A 19665-nucleotide genomic window follows, 5' to 3' on the forward strand; every position below is an offset into this window, starting at 1 on the left:
CAATTCTCTTTTCCCACAAATATGATTACTTGCACCGGTGTCGAAATACCCAATTATTTGTTTGTGATATATCAAGTCCATCACAAGAAAAAAGCAATGTAGGATCTACATTAATTTCTACATCATTTTCAACAAGATTTGCATCTTCACGTACCTCATTTTTTTTTAGTTATACCAACATTCATTACTATAATGTCCAAGTTTGTGACAATTATAGCATTCAATATTCGTTTTATCTCTACCTTGCCTATTATAAGGTCTAGTAAAGTTTTCCCTTTCTCTTGGTTCATTTGTTCTTCCTCTATTAAAGAAATTTCTTCCTCTTTGGCTTCCAAAGTTACTTTTACTATTATCATAATCTCTACCATAGCTCTTATAGTCTCTTTCACTTTGGGGTGCATATTGTTTTTCTTCTAGAGTGAGTTTTGCTTGAAGTACTTGATCCACCGAATAATTTGAAGTGCTTGCACTATTTCTATTAACCCTTTGTTCGTGAACTCATCCACCGTCATAGATTCCAAATCTTTTGACTCTTCAATAACAATAACCACATTATCAAACTTAGGTGTCAAAGAGCGTAGAAACTTCTCCATCACCCTAACATCATCACATTTTTCCCCACACCTTTTCATTTCGTTAACATTCAACAATACTCTTGAAATATAATCGGAGATAAGTTCCCCTTCATTCATGCTCAACTTTTCAAATTCACCGCGCAAATTTTGGAGACGAACCTTTACCACTTTATTTACTCCTCCAAATGAATTCTTGAGAATATTCCAAGCCTCTTTCGATGATTTTTCTTCAGACACTTTTTCAAATGTAGGACCATCAATTCCTTGATAGATAAGAAATAAAACTTTTTTATCCATTTTTCTTGAGTTTTAAGAACACACTTTTGTACATCATTCATAATAATCTCTTCTTCTTGAGTTGGTTCTACATAGCCATTTTGAACAATATCCCATAAGTCTTGGGAGCCTAATAATACACTCATTTGGATACAACAATGTTCATAGTTCTCTTTAGTTAACCTAGGTATTTGAGGTTGTATCATATTTGACATTTTCTTACAAGATCCCCAAAAAAATTTCACAATCCCTAGATCTCAAAATGTGGAAAAAAATAGCTTGAAATGATAAACTAATATGGCTCTGATACCATTTGTTGGAGATTAGAGGTATAGATACTTCAATACACTCAAATAAACTCAAAAGATTCACATCAACATACTTTCATATAATAAAGTTTCTTTAGATCTACACAATCTCATAAACAAGAGACACAAAGTTTTGTCACAATATTAAACTAGATATTGAAGTTAGTTCTTACCTTAAACACAATGTTCATACTAGATCTATGTCTTCTTCTTCAAGTTTCTTGTATACTATTCTCCTTTTACTTTATCTCTCTAGATTGTTCTTGAACTAGTCAAATAAAAGACTCTACACCCTTTTAATTAATTTCATGAGGCAGTTTTACTTATTTACCCCTTGTAGTTTGATAAACCCATTTACTCAAGCCCACATTTTATATTAGGCCCAAACCCAAATTTGGTTTAAAAACCACCTTTCAACAATCTCTCCTTTGACAATAGATAGTGAGAGAGCTGGATATATTTCTAGAGAGAGAGGGAAAGAGACGGGACAATGAAGATTTAAGAGAGAGAAATCAGAATTCGATGGGGAGGGAGGGTATTTGAGAGAGAGTATTCTTCTCTTTCGTTTCATATAAAAGATAACGGGCAGGAGCTTATCGGATCATCTTATCTTCTTGGGGCTAAACTAGAATAGAAATAGAGCTTTGTCCTTCCTCTTCTCAAGAGCTTCAAGGATATTTTGAGAGAGAAAGAGAGGAAAAGAACAGAGGAACTTTACAGCAAATAACAGTGAGGTTTGATTATCACTTTATCCATCTACTCTTCATCAATTCTTGATCATCATCTTCACTTCAGTCTGGAAAAAACAAAGGCTACATTCGTCATTTATTTATTCTTTGTGAGAGAGAAAAGAGAGTGAATAAAGAGCAAGAGAGAAACAGAAAGATTATTTGTAGAAAGAGAGAGAAAGCGAGAGAGAGAGATTTCAAAGAGAAAATAGAGATGAAAGTTATTCTAGGGACATAAAGGGAAGAAGAAAAAGGAATATTTTGGTGATTTCTTTCTCTAACTCTTTCATTTTTGTTTAATTAATCAAGATGATGATGATGTTCTTCCTTTGTCTTACAGATTTCTAATCCTTCCATTTAGGGTTCTTGCTGAAGTCCATGATATTTACTTTCTAGATGTGATTAATTTTGAGTCAAGTAATCTTTTGGTTGTTCATATTTTATGGGCATTTTCTTTCTTAATGATTGATTCGTTCTTCATTATTCATGCTTCTAGAGTTGACATTCCATGCTTAGACTAAAGCTTTTATGGATTATACTTCTTGGTTGATGCATAATAGTTGAGCAATTAATATATAAGAAATTGTGTATACATCATTAGTTTTTCTCACTTTAACGAAGATATCTTCCGGACTTTAGACAATTTATGTTTAAAGTCTGAGTGATAAAAGTAATCGGTTGACTTATTAGTTCATCTTTAGAGTTGTTGGATAGATTCTAAAATCCTAGAGGCTCCTACCCCATTTGAATTCATTTTTATCCATTATTTTATTTTGTTACTTTATTGTTTCATCATCAAATTACTTTCAAAGAAAAACCGTACTACTTCTAGATTTACGAACAAATTTGGCTAAGTCTCTGAGGACCGACCCCGGTCTTACCGGGTTTTATTACTTGAGGCCCGTATACTTGCGGGTGGTGACCTAGGGTAACTTTTTAGGCCCATCATCACTATTCCAAATGTAACAAAGGAAATACTAGACAGAGCATTAAGTAACATGGAATGAAATGCTACTTTCCCTTGCATTAATCTCAACACAGAGCAATCGATACCCATTCCTAAACGGTGCTTCAGATATGAGGCACAATGGGCTTTGCACCCAGAATTTTTGAATTAGGTATCGACACATTGGTCAGGTTAGAATGCAAAGAAACTTTTAAAGTTAGATACTCTTGGTAATCACTTGGAAGAACGGAGCAAACAAAACGTCGGGAATGTTAAAAGGCGATTGACCAATTGGAGAAATGGATTAATACAGATCCAACAACTTACAACAACACCATCAACAGTTCATCTAGAACTTCAGCTCTAACAACAAATCCAGGACCTTGAGACAATGAACAAAAAATATTGGGGAATATCTTTACTTAAAAATTCGCAAGGGGTTTGGACTGGTGATCAACAACAACTTGGTACTTTGCTTACCGAGCACTTTCAAGAGCAATTCAGAGCGGAACCGACTCGAGTTATTGCCCTGAAGTACGCAAATTTTGTAGCTAAGATGCTAACCTCAGTCAACGATCTCATTACCATGCCTCCTTCCGAAGAAGAATTATATGAGGTAATCAAATCTATGTGATCCTTCAAGACTCTAAGTCCCAATGGTTTTTCTCCGAGTTTTTATAAAAAGAGTTGGTCAGTTATAGGAAGTGTTATCACAAATCTTATTGCTTCGGTCTTCGATACTCAATAACTTCCGACTCCATTAAATCACTCATACATTACTCTTATACCGAAGCACAAAAATCCGGAGATAGCAAAAGATTTTCGGCCAATCGCATTATGCAATGTCACTTAGAAATCCATCACTAAGGTAATTGCTAATAGAATTCGCCCTTATCTTCAAGAGTGTATTGCAGATTTTCAAACAACATTTGAACCAGGAAGACAAATCACGGACAACATCATGGTCGCTAAAGATATCTTTGATTCTATGAAGGTCTCAAATACAAAACATGGTCCATTCGCGCTCAAAATAGATATAGAAAAAGCCTACGATAGAGTAGATTGGAATTTTTTGAGCTATACATTACATGCCTTCGGTAACAGGTAAAGGCTCAGACTTGATAATGAATTATGTCAGGATTGCATCCTACCAAGTATTGTTGAATGGAAACCCTCAATATTTATTTAAGGGGTCACGAGGAATACGACAAGGGTACCCCTTATCTCCATTTCTCTTTATCATGAACTCAGAATGGCTTTCTCTCTTATTTATCCAAGCATAGCGTAATGGCTTATATGAAGGAACGAAAATTAAATCCAGCGCGCCGAGCATATCACACCTATTGTTTGCTGATGATTTATTTATATTAGGAAGTGAAAGTCCGAGAAATATTATTCAATTGCAGGCTCTACTCAAACAATACTCAGATATGTCAAGTCAAAGAAAATTACTCTAAATCTCTTATCACCTTTAGTAAAGGAGTTCCATTAGGCAGAAGGGAGGAAATTAGTCGACTGATTGGTGTTACTCAGATGCAGTCAGATGATAAATATCTCGGTAATTTTCTCCAAAAATCTCTGAAGCTTATTGGGTCATATTCTTTCCTTACTGAGAAAATGGAACACAAGTTGGCGGGATAGAAGCAAAGACTAATTTCTCAAGCAGGTAGGGAAGTTCTTATACAGGCTAATTTGGCTTTTATTTCTACTTATTTTATGAGCTCCATCTTGCTTCCAGTAGGGATTATGGAACAGATGGACAAGATAGAACGAGTCATCTGGTGGGGCCATTATGTACAGGATCAGAAAATGCACTTTATTAATTGTCAAAAGATCTGCCAACCAAAAGCAGATGGGAGATATGGCATTCGAAAACTTCAATGGGTCAATCAGGCTTTAGTAGCTAAACTCAGTTGCCAATTCTTAACTCAGCCTAAGGAATTATGGGTACAAATTTTAAAAGCTAAATATCTACCTCATGATCATTTCTGGACAGTGGATGGAAAACGTTCATATTCGATTACGTGGCAAGGAATTATGCAAGCGAGGAATATTTTATGCAACAAATGCTTTTGGGCAATTGGAGATGCTAAGACCATCTCTATCTTTAACGACCCGTGGATTCCAGAGCTTAACTCGTTTCTCTTACATCAATCGTCAAATTATCCATCTCAATTACTTAAGGTATTGGATCTATTTCTTGTCAATACTAGACAATGGAATTTCTCATTGGTACACTCTTTCTTCCCACCTAGAGTGCTAGCCGAAATAGTTACGATACAAATTCCGCTAAAAGAATCATGTGATAAACTCATATGGAAAAAGATAAGAAATGAAATTTTTACTACCAAATTAGCTTACACTTAGTACAAGTTACAACAAAAAGGAAGTAATACTGCTCCTGACTTCGCTTGGTCAAAATTATGGAAAGATGCCAAACTGTTTCAAAAAATAAATAATTTTATTTGGAAAATAATATACAATGGACTTCCAGTTAGGCAAAAAATTGGGAGAATCATTCCTCAAATAAACTAGGCGTGTGCGCTCAACTTGGAGGTGGAATCTTAGGACCATCTATTATTTCTCTCTGATAGAACTTAGGGACTAGTCCGACGGTTCAATATCAATCTCAATTTAGTCTTTTCAGATCATATCTCTAAACATCTACTAGCTTGGATTCAGTTAGCGAATAATGGGCACACATTTTAGTTAGCAGCAATCCTCCTTTGGACATTTGGAAAGAACGAAACGATATCGTTTTTAAACAAAAAGGTTTCTAATAGCAACTATTAACCAGGAGTTGAGTTGGATTATGATACCATGGGAGTTATTAGAAATCTCACCTCTGGCAACCCGATTGTACGTCCCAACCACCGTCAGCAAATCACACATGAATTGAATGAAGGATATTTTCGTTCGGTCTGAAGGAGATGTCCTTATGAAGGAGTGTCTTTCGACCAAGATGGCAATGCACTTAATTTGTCAGTTAGGATAAAGATGACTTTATCCGGAAGATTATCTAGTCTGGTCCAATTAGGGATCGTAATGCTTAGCTAGAAGCCGCTTACAATCGTTAAGTCACTTCGGTGATTCGCAACTAACTTAGACTGGATCCTACAACAGGTTACATCAAAAAGTGGTAGCTTGATCAGAGAGAATTGACTAGTCGGATCTTGACTATAGACGGATATGATCCACTTTGAAAGGCGCAAAAAGATAGAAAGAACCGGGCTCGAAAAGGAAGCCCGGGATGGCTAAAAAAGAAGTTATGGGCTGGACAGATCAAGCCCATTGATGGGTTGATCTGCCCGACCACATAAAGGGAGTGGACCGGCCAGACCAAGCCCATTTATGGGCTAAAGTGGCCGGCCACACTATTAAGGGAAACCTTAATGGGGAATCCCAGATGATGGGGAATCCCATCATCTAGGATTCCCAATTAGATTGGACTCTGATGTTTATCTTTTCTGTGGTCTGGATTAAATCCTAATCTGAATATGATTCTTAGTAGGGTTTCTCTATATAAGGACCATTATAGAACAGAAAAGGTGTGGATTTTCTCAACAGAAAAAGAACCCCTCTCTCTGAGACAACTAAGTGGATAGAGAGGATTTTAGAGAAAAATCTCTCAATGTATCTAAACAGTCAAAAGAAGAATGGTTCTTCTTCTCAACCTTCAATAGAGTCCTAGCTGACATCAAATAAAGGAGACCAAGTCACTTACTCAGGTGTCTCAAGTAGAGGGGCAACAATTGGAGCTACCATCTTGGGGGATAAAGGAGTTGGGGTCTTATTCGGGAAAGCAAATCCAGGTATTCTACTTTCAGTTTCCAGTTCATTATTAGTTCTTGCATGTGATCATGGTAAACTAGTGTTAAACATTTGATGTTTGAGATTCTGCTTACAAGATTAGTTAGGTGATTAAGTAGTCTTAGAGACGTACAAAACCCAACTGTGCCGTCAGAGCCTCTTGCATGTAACTAGTTTTGACTATACGAATTAGATTCAGACTTGATTCATTAGATAGATTGGTTTGAATAGATATTCCAAAACATTTTTTATTAGGTTGAATTAGATTTAGACGTAATCAAATAGGAGTTTTGAAAGAGTTTCAAAGCATAGAAAACTTAGATTTTTCGGTTTTTTGAAAAGGATTTTCGAAAACAAAGATTTTGGGGTTTTGATTTTTGAAATATGATTTAAAAATCAGTGTTTTTGATGATCGAAACATCAAAAACAACAGCTTGGAACAACATCAACATAGAAGAGAAGAAGAAGATGTTGTTTAGAAGTTTCTAAAAACAGCAGGTCGGTTTGGCCGGTCGCGTCTAGGCGCGTCTAGTTAACTTGTCCAGGACACGTCCAGCCCCATGTCCTAGCCTAGGGCCAGGGCACGTCCGAGCCTATATGGGCTAGAACTAGTCTAGCCCGGGCCAAGACACGCTTGATATGGGCCAGAACTTGTTCGACCCATAGCAAGGCATGCCTTGACCTACCCCGGGCCAACCCCATGGGCCTTGACCCGAGAATGTCTCGGGCCTTGACCAAGGCTTGTCCCGGGTCATTCCGAGAGTCGTCTCGAATCTTGGGATAAAAAATTTCGGGCCTTGACCCGAGTGGGAGTTTTCCATCCTTCTTTCCGGTTCCACGAGTATTTTTTCCGATATTGACCCGGGCCATCTTAAAGCCCAACACGGAGTTTTTCCTAAAATTGTTTTAGAAACCATCTAGGATAAAACCGATACGCACCATTAGTCAAATTTTATGAAAATCAAACTTAAGGCACGTATGACATAGAGATGTCAATAGATCATTCCAAATAGCTATCTAGAGTATAGCGAACCTAGATTCGACGTAAGAGGCGAATCTTATACATACTATGTTATTTTATGAATGACATACAGATGTCAATAGATCCTTCCAAATAGCTATTTAGAGTAAAGCAAACGTAGATTCGACCTTAGAAGTGAATCTCGTACATACAATGTTATTTTATGAATGTCACATCTTATGTATGTATGAATGTGAATGTGTAGACTAGTATGGCCACAAAAGAGTTTTTCTATTATTGTTTTAAGCATAAGTGTGTGTCCGATGTAATAATTCTTTAATTTCAGTTTATAGGATCTACGAATCGTCAAGTCTTGTAATTATAGTCTAGGGTCTAATAGTCTATTGAAGAATCGAAGGATGAGATCGTGTGTCGCGTGAGAGAAATCAATGGAGGTTCGAGGATGGAGATCCAGGCAAATTAAGGCGAAATAAGAAGTAACCTAAGAAGATTAAATCTTTTAGGTTAGGGGCCATAGTAGGATCTAGTCTGCTTCATTTATTTTCTCGCGCGCATTTACTTATTTATTTACATTTTATGTCGTGGATTATTATGTTAGAGTCCACAGTAATGCATGCATGATAAAAATGTAAAGTCCCCAAAAAGGATTTTGAGTAAAGTCTACCCAGATTAAGACACCTGTTGCGCCCTTGTTCATCGATGGTGGGTCGGCCTTCGCAGAGTGCCATCTTTTACCTCGGAACAATATAGGTAGATCTATGAAGAGGTCTACGCGTCTAAATGGTTATTCTCATCGAGTTAGCAAAAGAGTTTTGGATCTCAAGGCAAAAGGATGATTTCAACACATAAACGTGTTATTCATCAACCAAGAGTAATATGAGTATGACCAGTAAAGAGTTACTCACCCAGGATGACGGAGTTAAGGGTAGTGCCCTAGTACGCTTAACATCGAAGAAATGGAATATTGGAATCGCATTGTTCAAACCGGGGACAGTTTTCATTGAATAATGTGGCAAAAACTGTGTTTTTGCTATGATAATAAGTTTTAGGATTTTGTTTTTTCTTTCAATGTATAGTGTATATGACTACTAGATAATAGTTTTCCAACCTTCGTTTATTCCTTGAGAAGGAATCAAACGAAAGTATTTCCTTGATTAGAGTAGAATTCGAGAAACGCTCTCGAATTTGAAACAAAGAAAACGTCCAAGAATATCCTAATCCTAATGTTCACTGCTACCTCAACGTAGGATAAAAGCATGATGTGATTATCCGAAAAGTCTTTTGTGAACATCCATAAAAGTTTTCTCTTCCATAGAGATTAATAATATGGATGAATACACAACCATTCAATGAATAAAGGAAGACTTCCTCTAGATGTCTTGAATGGAGAGGTCAAGTACCTCTAAGAAAGTCGTCTTAAGAAGAAAAACTAGATTTTCTCTTCTTCAAGCAATAACCAATTATATTATCTTTGACCGGTTCAATAAGATTGAGTCAAAAGAAGGATAAAAATCATAGATAAGTCACTCAGTTTGTGAAGACAACTGAAAGGAACATTGACGAACATTAAATCTAAGAAATAGGTTCTTAAGAATCAACAACCAAAGGAATATAAGAAGAGTTCTTATTATTCAAAAGGACAAATGGTCAGTGTAAAAGTTTCTAAAGCAATGACTAAGTCATTAAGAGAAGATACCCTAAGTACGTGGAAGACAAAAGAAACGAATTGCGAATTCTGGTTCTTGTATTTTGTTAACAAAGATAACTTGGCAAGTATAGTAGACTCCCTCCATCAGGTATTTAAGACTGGATGCGAGGCTCAGTGGGAGCCCAAGGGAATTACGTACTTGACTAAAATAAGAAAAGATCCATGAGGGAGCAGAGGCAAGTATTGCTAAGGATGCTGAAAGGGATCAAAGTCTTCTCTTAGACACTGATCTAGCATATAACTTAATAAGTGTTATTATGTTCTTTTAGAAACATCAAATGTTTTAAACCAGTGTTAAATTAACAAATTTAGTTCTGGGAGAACTAAAAAGTTAACAATGATACTTAAGGCTATAATAAAAGGATTCAAACTGACCAACTCAAGTTAATTGGAATTACTTTGCCATGTGCACGGACAATTTCAGAAAGTATGGAAACATACTAGTTATGAAGCACAAGTCAAAACCGTTTGAATAGTTCAAACAAGAACAAGATAAAGTAATGAATCAACAATACAAGAACTTATGAATCATCCAATCGGATCGAGATGATAAATATTTGAGTCAAGAATTTGATGACCATCAAAGAAGTTGAGAAATAATTTCTCAACTTGCTCTAAAGAACACAACATATGGATGATGAGGTCAGTGGGAGTGATCAGACATGTTAAACATAAGTCGATTAATGATAGGTATATGCCAATCTTCTGAACACGTTATGGGATATATTCTCAACACGATCGTTCTTCCTATCTAACCAAATTCCGTCTAAAGCTGAAAAGACATGATTAGAGTATGGATTTGGAATGATTCCAAAGCAGTCTTTTGTTAATGTTTGAAATTACGAAACTAAAGTTAGCATATCAGACGAAGTATTTCTTTATGGTTTACAGAAATATTGTGGATTCTTCTACAACCCATCAGAGAACAAAGTGTGTGTTGCTCGTGATGTGTCTCCCTTGAGATAAGAGTTATTTCCAAAAAGACAAGTGGGAGAAATTTAAGATATCGAAGAAATTTGATATGAGCAACATACTGACAAATGGTATAACAAACCAACAATAGTATACAAATGTCAGAATTCGCGGTTCCTATCTATTGATAGCCAATAGACATGGAAAAAAAGGTATAGATAGAAGATCTTAGAGATCCCCCCGCATAAGATGAATTAGATTTGCAAGAGAGCCCTCAAAAAAGTTGAGAGCGTCTCAAAGTTGTTAAAACCCCAAGTAGGTCTTGAAGGCTCATAGATCTCTCTCAGAGAACTAAAATCCAACTGGAGAAGAAAATGAGATGCCTACACAAAAGCTATGATGGAATCACTCTGAAATATGGCTTAGAGCCATAGAAATCATAATGAAATCCATGTCTGTAATCAAGTTTGGAACTTGGTTTATTTTGCTTAACGGGATAGTTTCTATTAAATAGAATAGATTTTTCAAAGAGTTTGAAAAACGAACAAGGATGGAAACATTAGTGCGCTTCCCAGTGCAAGACTAGAAAAAAAAAGGTCACGGAGTTCTTGGTTTAGACCATGAAAAGACTATCTCTCAAGTCACAATGCTTAAGACCATAATGATCAATTATTGGCAAAAAATGTGTACTTAACACATTTCAAAAGAGAGTTAACTCTCCTAAAACTGGTGACAAATGCAAGATTCAAAAATCTATCGAAGGATTGAAGCGAGCAACTAGGAGTTGGAATCTTTGATTCAGCAAAGTAATCAAGAGTTGATTTCTCTGATAATGAAGATAAATCTTGAATTTTAGAAAGTTCAAGAAGGTTAGTGGGAGTGACCCAGTTTTCTTTGGTCAGGTATGTAGATGACATACTAGGGATTGACAACAACCTTCTGATGTTGAAAATAGTTTAGAACAGACTCAATAAAAGGACCACACATAAAGGTGAAAGGCTTTTGGCATCAAAGATCTATAGAAATAGATCGAGAAGATGATAAGACTTTTTCAAAAAAAGGTCTTGAAAAGTCTAATGTGAAAAACTTAAGTAGAGTTTTTCTACCCAAGTCTCATGGTAGACAGTCAAGCAAGATTCAGCATCCGAGATATTTCGATGAGCAAGGAGTTACACGAAAAGGCTCAAATTTACAAACTCTTATTATCAGAAATAAGTTAATTATTCCATCGTTAAATCATGTTTTAGTATTTAATTTACAATCCAAAATAATGAAGCATTCCAAGTAGGTTTATCAGATACTTGATCTAGTAAATGAAACCCTGCTAAGTGAATTTGGAATAGATTCATTATTAAGTGCCCAGTCCAGGTCACTGCATGGACAACAATGACTCACGAAGACTAGCATGTGAGATTGACTGATATCGTAGTTTCATGGGCTATAGAAATATGGTATTCAAGTTAACTACATGGGTTTATGATTGGGAATATACACTGGATAACCCAAACATGAGAGTTCTTCAAGTTATGAAAAACGTCATGAATTGTCATAGGCAAGATTGGAAAGGTTCCTTAAACATGAGTGCTCCACTCATCTAATGTAAGGAATGTCAAACTTTGGTACCACCAAAAGGCTGCACCGTCAAAAGAGTTTATAAGAACGAGTACTAGGAATGACACAATAGACATGAAGTTAAGTGGGAGTACAAGACTGAATTATGTCCTCCTAACTATGTTTGAGAAAGTATCTCTAGGCCACTTGAGGATAAGCAACTAAACTTGTGCAGTCGCACTCTAATAGATTAATAGTTAATCATTAGCTTTGACAGTTGTTCTCCAGATCAAGAAAGTCTGAAAAGATATGACGTATCAGAAGAGATGCGAAGTGACATGGAAATCAAGCATTGCACTTATTCTAAGTACAATTTGGAGACTGAAGGATATATCTGTTCGGTCTGGAGATGTCCTTCCGAAGGAGGTTCCTTCGACCAAGATGGTAATGCACTCTATTTGTCAGTTAGGATAACGATGACTTTATCCGGTAGATCATCTAATCCGGTCCAATTAGGGATCGTAATGCATAGCTAGAAGCCGCTTACGATCGTCGGGTCACTTCGGTGATTCGCACCTAACATAGACCGGATCCTACAACGGGTTACACCAAAGAGTGGTAGCTTGATCGGAGTAAGTTGACTAGTGGAAGTTTGCCTATAGATGGATATGATCCATCTATAATAGGCGCAAAAAGATAGAAACAACTGGGCTCGGAAAGGAAGCCCGGAATGGCTAAAAAAGAAGTTATGGGCCGGACAGATCAAACCCATTAATGGGTTGATTTGGCCGACCACATAAAGGGAGTGGGCCGGCCAGGCCAAGCCCATTTATGGGCTAAAGTGGTCGAACACACTATTAGGAGAAACCCTAATAGGGAATCCCCGTCATCTGGATTCCCAATTTGATGGGACTCTGATGTTTATTTTTTGGTCTGGATTAAATCCTAATCTGAATATGATTCCTATTAAGGTTTCTCTATATAAGGACCATTATGGAACAGAAAAGGTGTAGATTTTTCTCGAGAGAAAAACAACCTCTCTCTCTTTCAGATAGCTTAGTGCAGAGAGAGGGTTTTAGAGAAAAAACTTCAGTGTATCTAAACAGTCAAAAGAAGAGTGGTTCTTCTTCTTAACCTTCAATGGAGTCCTAGCTGACATCAAAGAAGGGAGATCAAGTCAGTTACTCGGGTGTGTTAAGTAGAGGAACGACAATTGGAGCTCTCTTCTTCGGGACAAAGGAGTTGGAATCTTATTCGGGAAAGCGAATCCAGGTATTCTACTTTCAGTTTCTAGTTCATTACTAGTGTTTGCATGCGATCCTGATAATCTAGTGTTAAACACCTGATGTTTGAGATTCCGCTTACAACATTAGTTAGGTGATTAAGAGTCTTAAGGACGTACAAAACCCAACATGGATACCTCCACCGATGCATCAGTTTAAGATCAATATAGATGTCACTTTTTCAGACAAGGTGTGGCAACCGCAACAATCATCCGAAATTGGGAAGGGCAAATTATTGGGGGAACGTCAAAGATCCTCAAGTTGAACTCAGCGTTGGCAGCCGAAGCCGAAGCCATTCTCTTAGGGGTGGAAATCGCCAAACACTTTAAGTATCCAACATCATACTAGAACGCGATTGTATGGATTTGATTGATATCCTTGTTGGGTTAGATACATCTATTCCTTGGGAATGCAGAACCTTTCTTTCAAACATAAGTTATGTTTCACAGAGGCTAGAATTTGTTAGGTTTTCTTCGTGTTATAGAGAATGTAATGTGCTTGCACAAGTTTGTGCAGCAAGGGCTATAAGTGACAACTTATCTGGAATATGGGACTCCCCCCAAATCCCCAGAAATCTCTTGTGTTCATGATTGTTTTGATCTTATTGAAGTTTATCTCCTTTGTCAAAAAAAGAAAAATTTAATATTTTGACCTATTTAGTTAGGCCCCAAAACCGAACATCATTCTATTGTGTAATTCATTTCCGTTTAAAAAAGAAAAGAAGAATATCATGTATCATTTTAGGTATGTTATATTGTTTCTTATGATGATGTTGTAGACAAATCATATATATCCATAGCCTTATGGGGTGAAGAATCTTAAAGAGATATATCCCCAGTAAAATCCCTTGGTAGAAAATGGTAAAAGATCTCCAGAAGATATTCACCAATACTTTCGGTTATCATATAAGAAGAATTCTTTACTGGTGAAAGTATTTTTCTTTGTTCTTCAACCTCCTCTAAACCTAATACTCATAGTAATGAAAATCAATATTAGCCATGTTAACTAAATTCCGTCCAGAAATCCAGAGTATTATTGTTTCACTCATTCCGATCAAATTCATTCCGAGATTAAAATGTGTTTCAAAGGCTTGGAAAGCTTTGTTTGATGATCAAACGTTTCTTGGTACTATTCATCACCATTGTTTTTCAACTTCTGCTTCACCATCTGTGAGTAATCATCTTCTCATTTTAACTCGTGATTATTATTGTTTACTATTAGATGATCGTAAGACAATACTCAAACTAAACTACCCATTTCGACATAACCCAAGAATTTGTTATTTTAAACAAGAAATTGGTTCTTGTAATGGTTTGCATTGCTTTATTGGATACAATCCAAATATTTTAGTTCTTTGGAACCCTAGAACTCAAGAATATTTAGATTTACCAAACCCATCTACTCAATTTCCAAAGAATTTACGTTGTCGTTCGGTTGTTTGGGGTTTTGGTTTTCATCCTAATACTAAAGAGTACAAGGTAGTAAGGATTGCTCCTATTCATTCAAGAACTAATAAGTTTCAGTCTGAAGTTAAGGTTTATACTATAGGCAGTGGGTCATGGAGGGAACTAGATCATATTCCTTACCATATATGTTTCCGATATCGATATTCTCAAGCATTGCTTAATGGAATACTTCATTGGAATGATTGTGTTTCTCAAACATCAAAAGATTTGATTATATCCTTTAATATCGAAGATGAAAAGTTTAGAGAACTACCTAGACCTAATTTTGGTGTAAACTTTGCAATTATTAATAATTTGGGTGTTAAAGATGGATGTTTGTCTATGTTGGTACGTTTATTTAGTTGCAGTTATGAAATATGGATGATGGATGTGTATGGTGTGACAAATTCTTGGACTAAAAAGTTCACCATAAGGTCTTCAGAGTTACAGGGATTAAGGTTCACATTGAGTTTATTAGAGAGTGGAGAAATACTAGTACAACTTCAATATGGAATGCATAGATTGTATTGCCCCAAGAGTCGGACTATAAGGAGTTTCAAGAATCTGGGTATCTTATATCATTATAACAAAGTGATGGCAGTAAGTAACTATGTTCAAACCCTAGTTTCACCAAAACAACTTGAAAATGTTTCTAAAGAAAAATCAGAACAGATTAAACCGCAAAAATAGCGGAAGATGAAAACCTAAGGTTAAACTTATAGAGACTGTGCTACATATGATATATGTATACTCAGCTAATGAACTCCGGAGTCTATACGTCTCGAAATTCATCTGTCAGTGTTCACTGATGCACTTATTATTGTGGGTTGTGCTACATATATTATACTCAACAAATGATCTCTGGAGTCTATAGGTCTCCAAATTCATTTGTTAGTGTTCACTGCTGATATTATTATTGTGGTAAACTTTATCTTTGATGTTAGAATTCTGTTGCTTTATCTTTTGTTTTTCTTTGATTTGGATATCTTTGCCTCTTCTACTACATTGAACGACCTAAACCAGTATTTGCATCACTTGTGCCTATTGAGCCCTAACCAGCTAAGCTATTTTATTTGGTTTCACATAAGACGAGCAGGCCCAGACTGAAACCTTAGCCTTCCCAATCATATATATCACCACTTGAGTAAAATAAACTTTACAAATTTAATACTTTTCATGCCATGGATAATGGATCTAAACAAATGATCAAGATCAAAGCTTGAAGGTGTTTAATGTGTTTGGAGTATATGGCTCTAGATGGATGGGCTCTCGTTTTAACCCAGTCTAATAAGTCAAAGTGATAAGGACCGACCCTAGCCCCCCTAGCCTAAACTGAGCAATGCCTCGCTTTGAGCCATCAATCTCTAAAAGTTTCTTGAAATTTTAGAGAGTAAATATTTAGAGAGAGATTACCTTTTATTATATTTTTCCCACTTTCCCACTTCCTCTCTAGATCTTCTTTTCTCTTTAATTTGTTAAAGAATGATTCCGAAGAAGAGGGTGTCGAAGCGAGATAGAACACCCAAAGAAAGAGAGAAATAAAGTTTTTAGATTGTTGACGTGAAAGAATTAAAAAACGGTGTTTGGTAAGGGAGCTGAAGATTGTTGCTTGGGAGCTGTAAATCTAAATAAGAAAAAAGGAAAAAAGCTGACTGGGACATACATCTTTTTTTAATAAATGATATTCTTCAAGCACCAAATTTTGATTTTAGTTTCTTCTTGAAAAATCTGTATTTTTTTCGGTTGAACCCTTTATGTAAAACCAACAAATCCTCTTTTAATATGGGTCGTTGAGTAAGATCAACATTGGTTTTTTCAAAAGTAGCCTATGCTCATGATTTCTCAATTTTGTAGAAGTATACTTTAGTTATATTGTGAAATTACAAGGTCTAAAATCCTCTAGTTTTTTCTCGCTTGCATCCCTTGAGTTTCACCACTTTGGTTTTTCAGATTTATCTTGTGTGGCTTCATTCCCTTTCTTAAAAATCCCTTTCTTAAAAATGTTCTTTGTAACAAGTACTCGTAAAGGGAGATAAAACTTTTGAATTATTATCCAAGACCTTATATGTTATAGATCTTAAATGTGAAACTCATGATTTGAAGGACCAAAAGGTAACAAGGTAAAATTAATCAGAAATAATAAAATATCTCTTTCTTCTTCACTCGGTTCTCCCTTTCGATTTCGGCTTCTCCCAATCTCCCCTCCGACTTATCTTCTTCCACTCTCTTTATTTTACTAACTACAACATCTCCGACGACTATTTTTACCAAACATTTTGCTCAATGAAGAAGACATATATATTTAGATCCATAGGTATAACTCATTTTCACCTTTTTTGCCATATTTCCTTCGATTAAGAGAAATTGGTTGAAATAACATATAAATGTAGTTCCCTAGGGAAAAGACATTGTTCTCATGTTTGTTTACCATATTTGCCTCCATTGGGGGAGAAAGTTTACACGAATTTTCCCAGGGAGATTTCCTAACGAAACTAAAATATTTTGTTTATTTTTGAACAAATTTTGAAAGTTGAAATGAAAGATATATAAAATTTAATCGAAAACATTTGTCTAAGGTTCTTTACATCTAGATAGATATCCTCATCTATAATATCACTATTTCATTGAGATTGAAAATATATTTTTCCACCATTAAAACAACATCAGAAATATCTTGAGACATAAAAAATATAAGTATCTAATAAAAGAAGAAAATAAGAATAAATAAACTAGTTGTTTATTGGCAATGGTCGTTATATAACTTGATTGTGGAGAAGAAAAGATATGTAATGTTGTTAGAATATTTAGGATTTAACGAAGAAGATGATTAAAAAAAAAGTTATTTCCTTTTCGGCCCCCTACTTTGTGATCATCTTCCTGTTTGGGCCTCAGTTTTTGTAAATTCAAATATGACCCCCCATTTCTTGGCGCCGTGTAACTACCGTTTAAGTCCAACATTTTATTCCAATACTATCCCTACGTGGGTTAGCATGGGTTAGCGTGCGTGACCAGAAATCTTTCCTCCTTCCTAGGTTGTCAAATCACTACCCATAAATCCTTCATTTTCAAGAAATATAAGAACCCATTTCAGATGTTGTTCTTTACTTCTTAACTCCCCCTCTACTCAACCGTTCATCACCATTTTACCCTAAACCCAGATCTTAAATTCTCATCTACATGCGGAAAGCTTCGTCTGGATTCATGGGTGGAGGTGATTCATCAGAAAATATAATGGTAAGTTGAAGTCCGAATTTTGCCTTTCCCTTTCGTTCTCCCTTTTGCGTCTCTAATCTATGGTTCCTCTCTAGATTTGTCAAATCTGTGATGAAAAATCACAATCTAGTTTGGAGTGTCCATGGATCTACAGTCCTTGCCGAACTCCAAAATACCTTGCTTGTGAGTTTAATACATGCCTCAAATTCCAGTGGCTAGATGAAGCGAAAAGCGAGGTGAAGGATGAAGATTTTTCTGTAAGCGCTCGGCCAAGTAAGGTTTCAGTTGACAGATCGAACACCTCTAAGTCAGTGGTGGACGAATCTTGCTTTCATTCAGTTTTGTGGCCCACTGAGCGAAAGAGACTGCCCATGGTTTGACACTCCATGTCCATTGCCACAATCCACAGACAAGAGGAAGATCCGAAAATCTTTGACAACCAAAAATTATCTCTTGTGTATACTGCAACAAATTCGATTGGTTGTATGATTAAGTTGAAAGTGTAGAAAAGTCTAAAGCAGAATCACGTATGCTGCCAATCCAATTACCTTTTAATCAGTTCTGTAGAGATTTTCTTAACAAGAATTCTATGTAGTCTTTTGTTAAAAGTTATGAAAAATTTAGTAAAATTAAGGAATGAAAAGTCTTTCTATTTGTCAATTTTAGTAAAAATTTCACTAATTGTTTTACTAAGACTAGTCTCTCGATTTGTCAATCTCATTCGATTTGTCAAGGGGGCACAGAGGGAATAGATACCCAATGTAGAGAGAAGATATCAGTAAAAATTTCACTAATTCTTCTACTCAGACTGGTCTCTCGATTTGTCAATCTCATTCGATTTGTCAAGGGGGCACAGAGGGAATAGATACCCAATGTAGAGAGAAGATATGTTTTAGGGGGTCAAAAAGGACTTTTTGTCAATCTCAATCGATTTGTAAAGGGGGCGTAGAGGTATACATACCCAATCTAGAAAGAAGATATGTTTAGGGGGTCAAAAAGGAATTTTTGTCAATCTCATTCGATTTGTCAAGGTGGCACAAAGGAATAGATACCCAATCTAGAGAGAAGATATGTTTAGAGAGTCAAAAAAGAATTTTTGTCAATCTCATTCGATTTGTCAAGGTGGCACAGAGGAATAGATACCCAATCTAGAGAGAAGATATGTTTTAGGGGGCCAAAATGGAAAACTGTAAAACAACACAAAGCACAAGTATAAGGCATCACGAATATGTTATTTAGAACAAAAAGTTGATACACAACTCAAAAACATCCATAAAACATCTAAATATCCCAAAATGTCACTCAAAGAATGAATGTTTAACACAAAAAAAACATAATAACCAACAGGAACTAGCGATCCATTACTCATCACTTGCGTCTCCGCTTATGTTGAACCAACTCTACATGCCACCTCTTTTATTTTTTCTTTATGGGAATAGAGGTTGGGCATCAGGTATTGGTGGAATAACCAATGTTGGCATCGAGTGTTGTTGAGGTTGTTGGTCCTGTCGTTGTTGTTGCACAGAAGTCCTGCCTCCACCCCTCATACCTCCACCTTTTCTCTCTTCACCCTTCATCCCTCCACCTCTTCTGCCTCCACCTCTTTGTTGTTGTTGTTGCTCTTGTTGTTCTTCTTGCTGACCTTGATCTTGTCCACCCCTTCTCAATCCACTTCTGCCTCCACCTCTTTGTTGTTGTTGCTCTTGTTGTTATTCTTGCTGATCTTGATTTTGTACACCACTCCCCAATCCACTTCTGCCTCCACCTTTCCTTTGCCCACCTCTTCTTGCTCCACCTCTAGCAGTGCTAGAAGATGGACCAGTTGGAGGCACTGCAGTAATTCAAGATGGACTAGTTGGTGGAGGCACTGCAATACTTGAAGATCCACCGGTTTGGGGAGGGGGAACTCCTCTACAAGTCTTCTTATT

General features: G+C 36.3%; 1 protein-coding gene across 1 annotated transcript; it reads left to right on the forward strand.

Annotated features, from left to right (window-relative positions):
• The first annotated feature begins 14077 nt into the window (after positions 1-14077).
• LOC147557184 (F-box protein At3g07870-like) lies at positions 14078-15214 on the forward strand. Its single transcript, XM_086658769.1, has one exon. It carries the CDS (start codon positions 14078-14080, stop codon positions 15212-15214), a length of 1137 nt encoding a protein of 378 aa, XP_086514895.1.
• The last annotated feature ends 4451 nt before the right edge of the window (positions 15215-19665 follow it).

The sequence above is a fragment of the Eschscholzia californica genome, unplaced genomic scaffold (genome assembly GCF_041429995.1).
Source record: "Eschscholzia californica isolate CP2 unplaced genomic scaffold, dmEscCali1.0.p SCAF_2, whole genome shotgun sequence".
In the NCBI taxonomy this organism is placed as follows: Eukaryota; Viridiplantae; Streptophyta; class Magnoliopsida; order Ranunculales; family Papaveraceae; genus Eschscholzia; species Eschscholzia californica.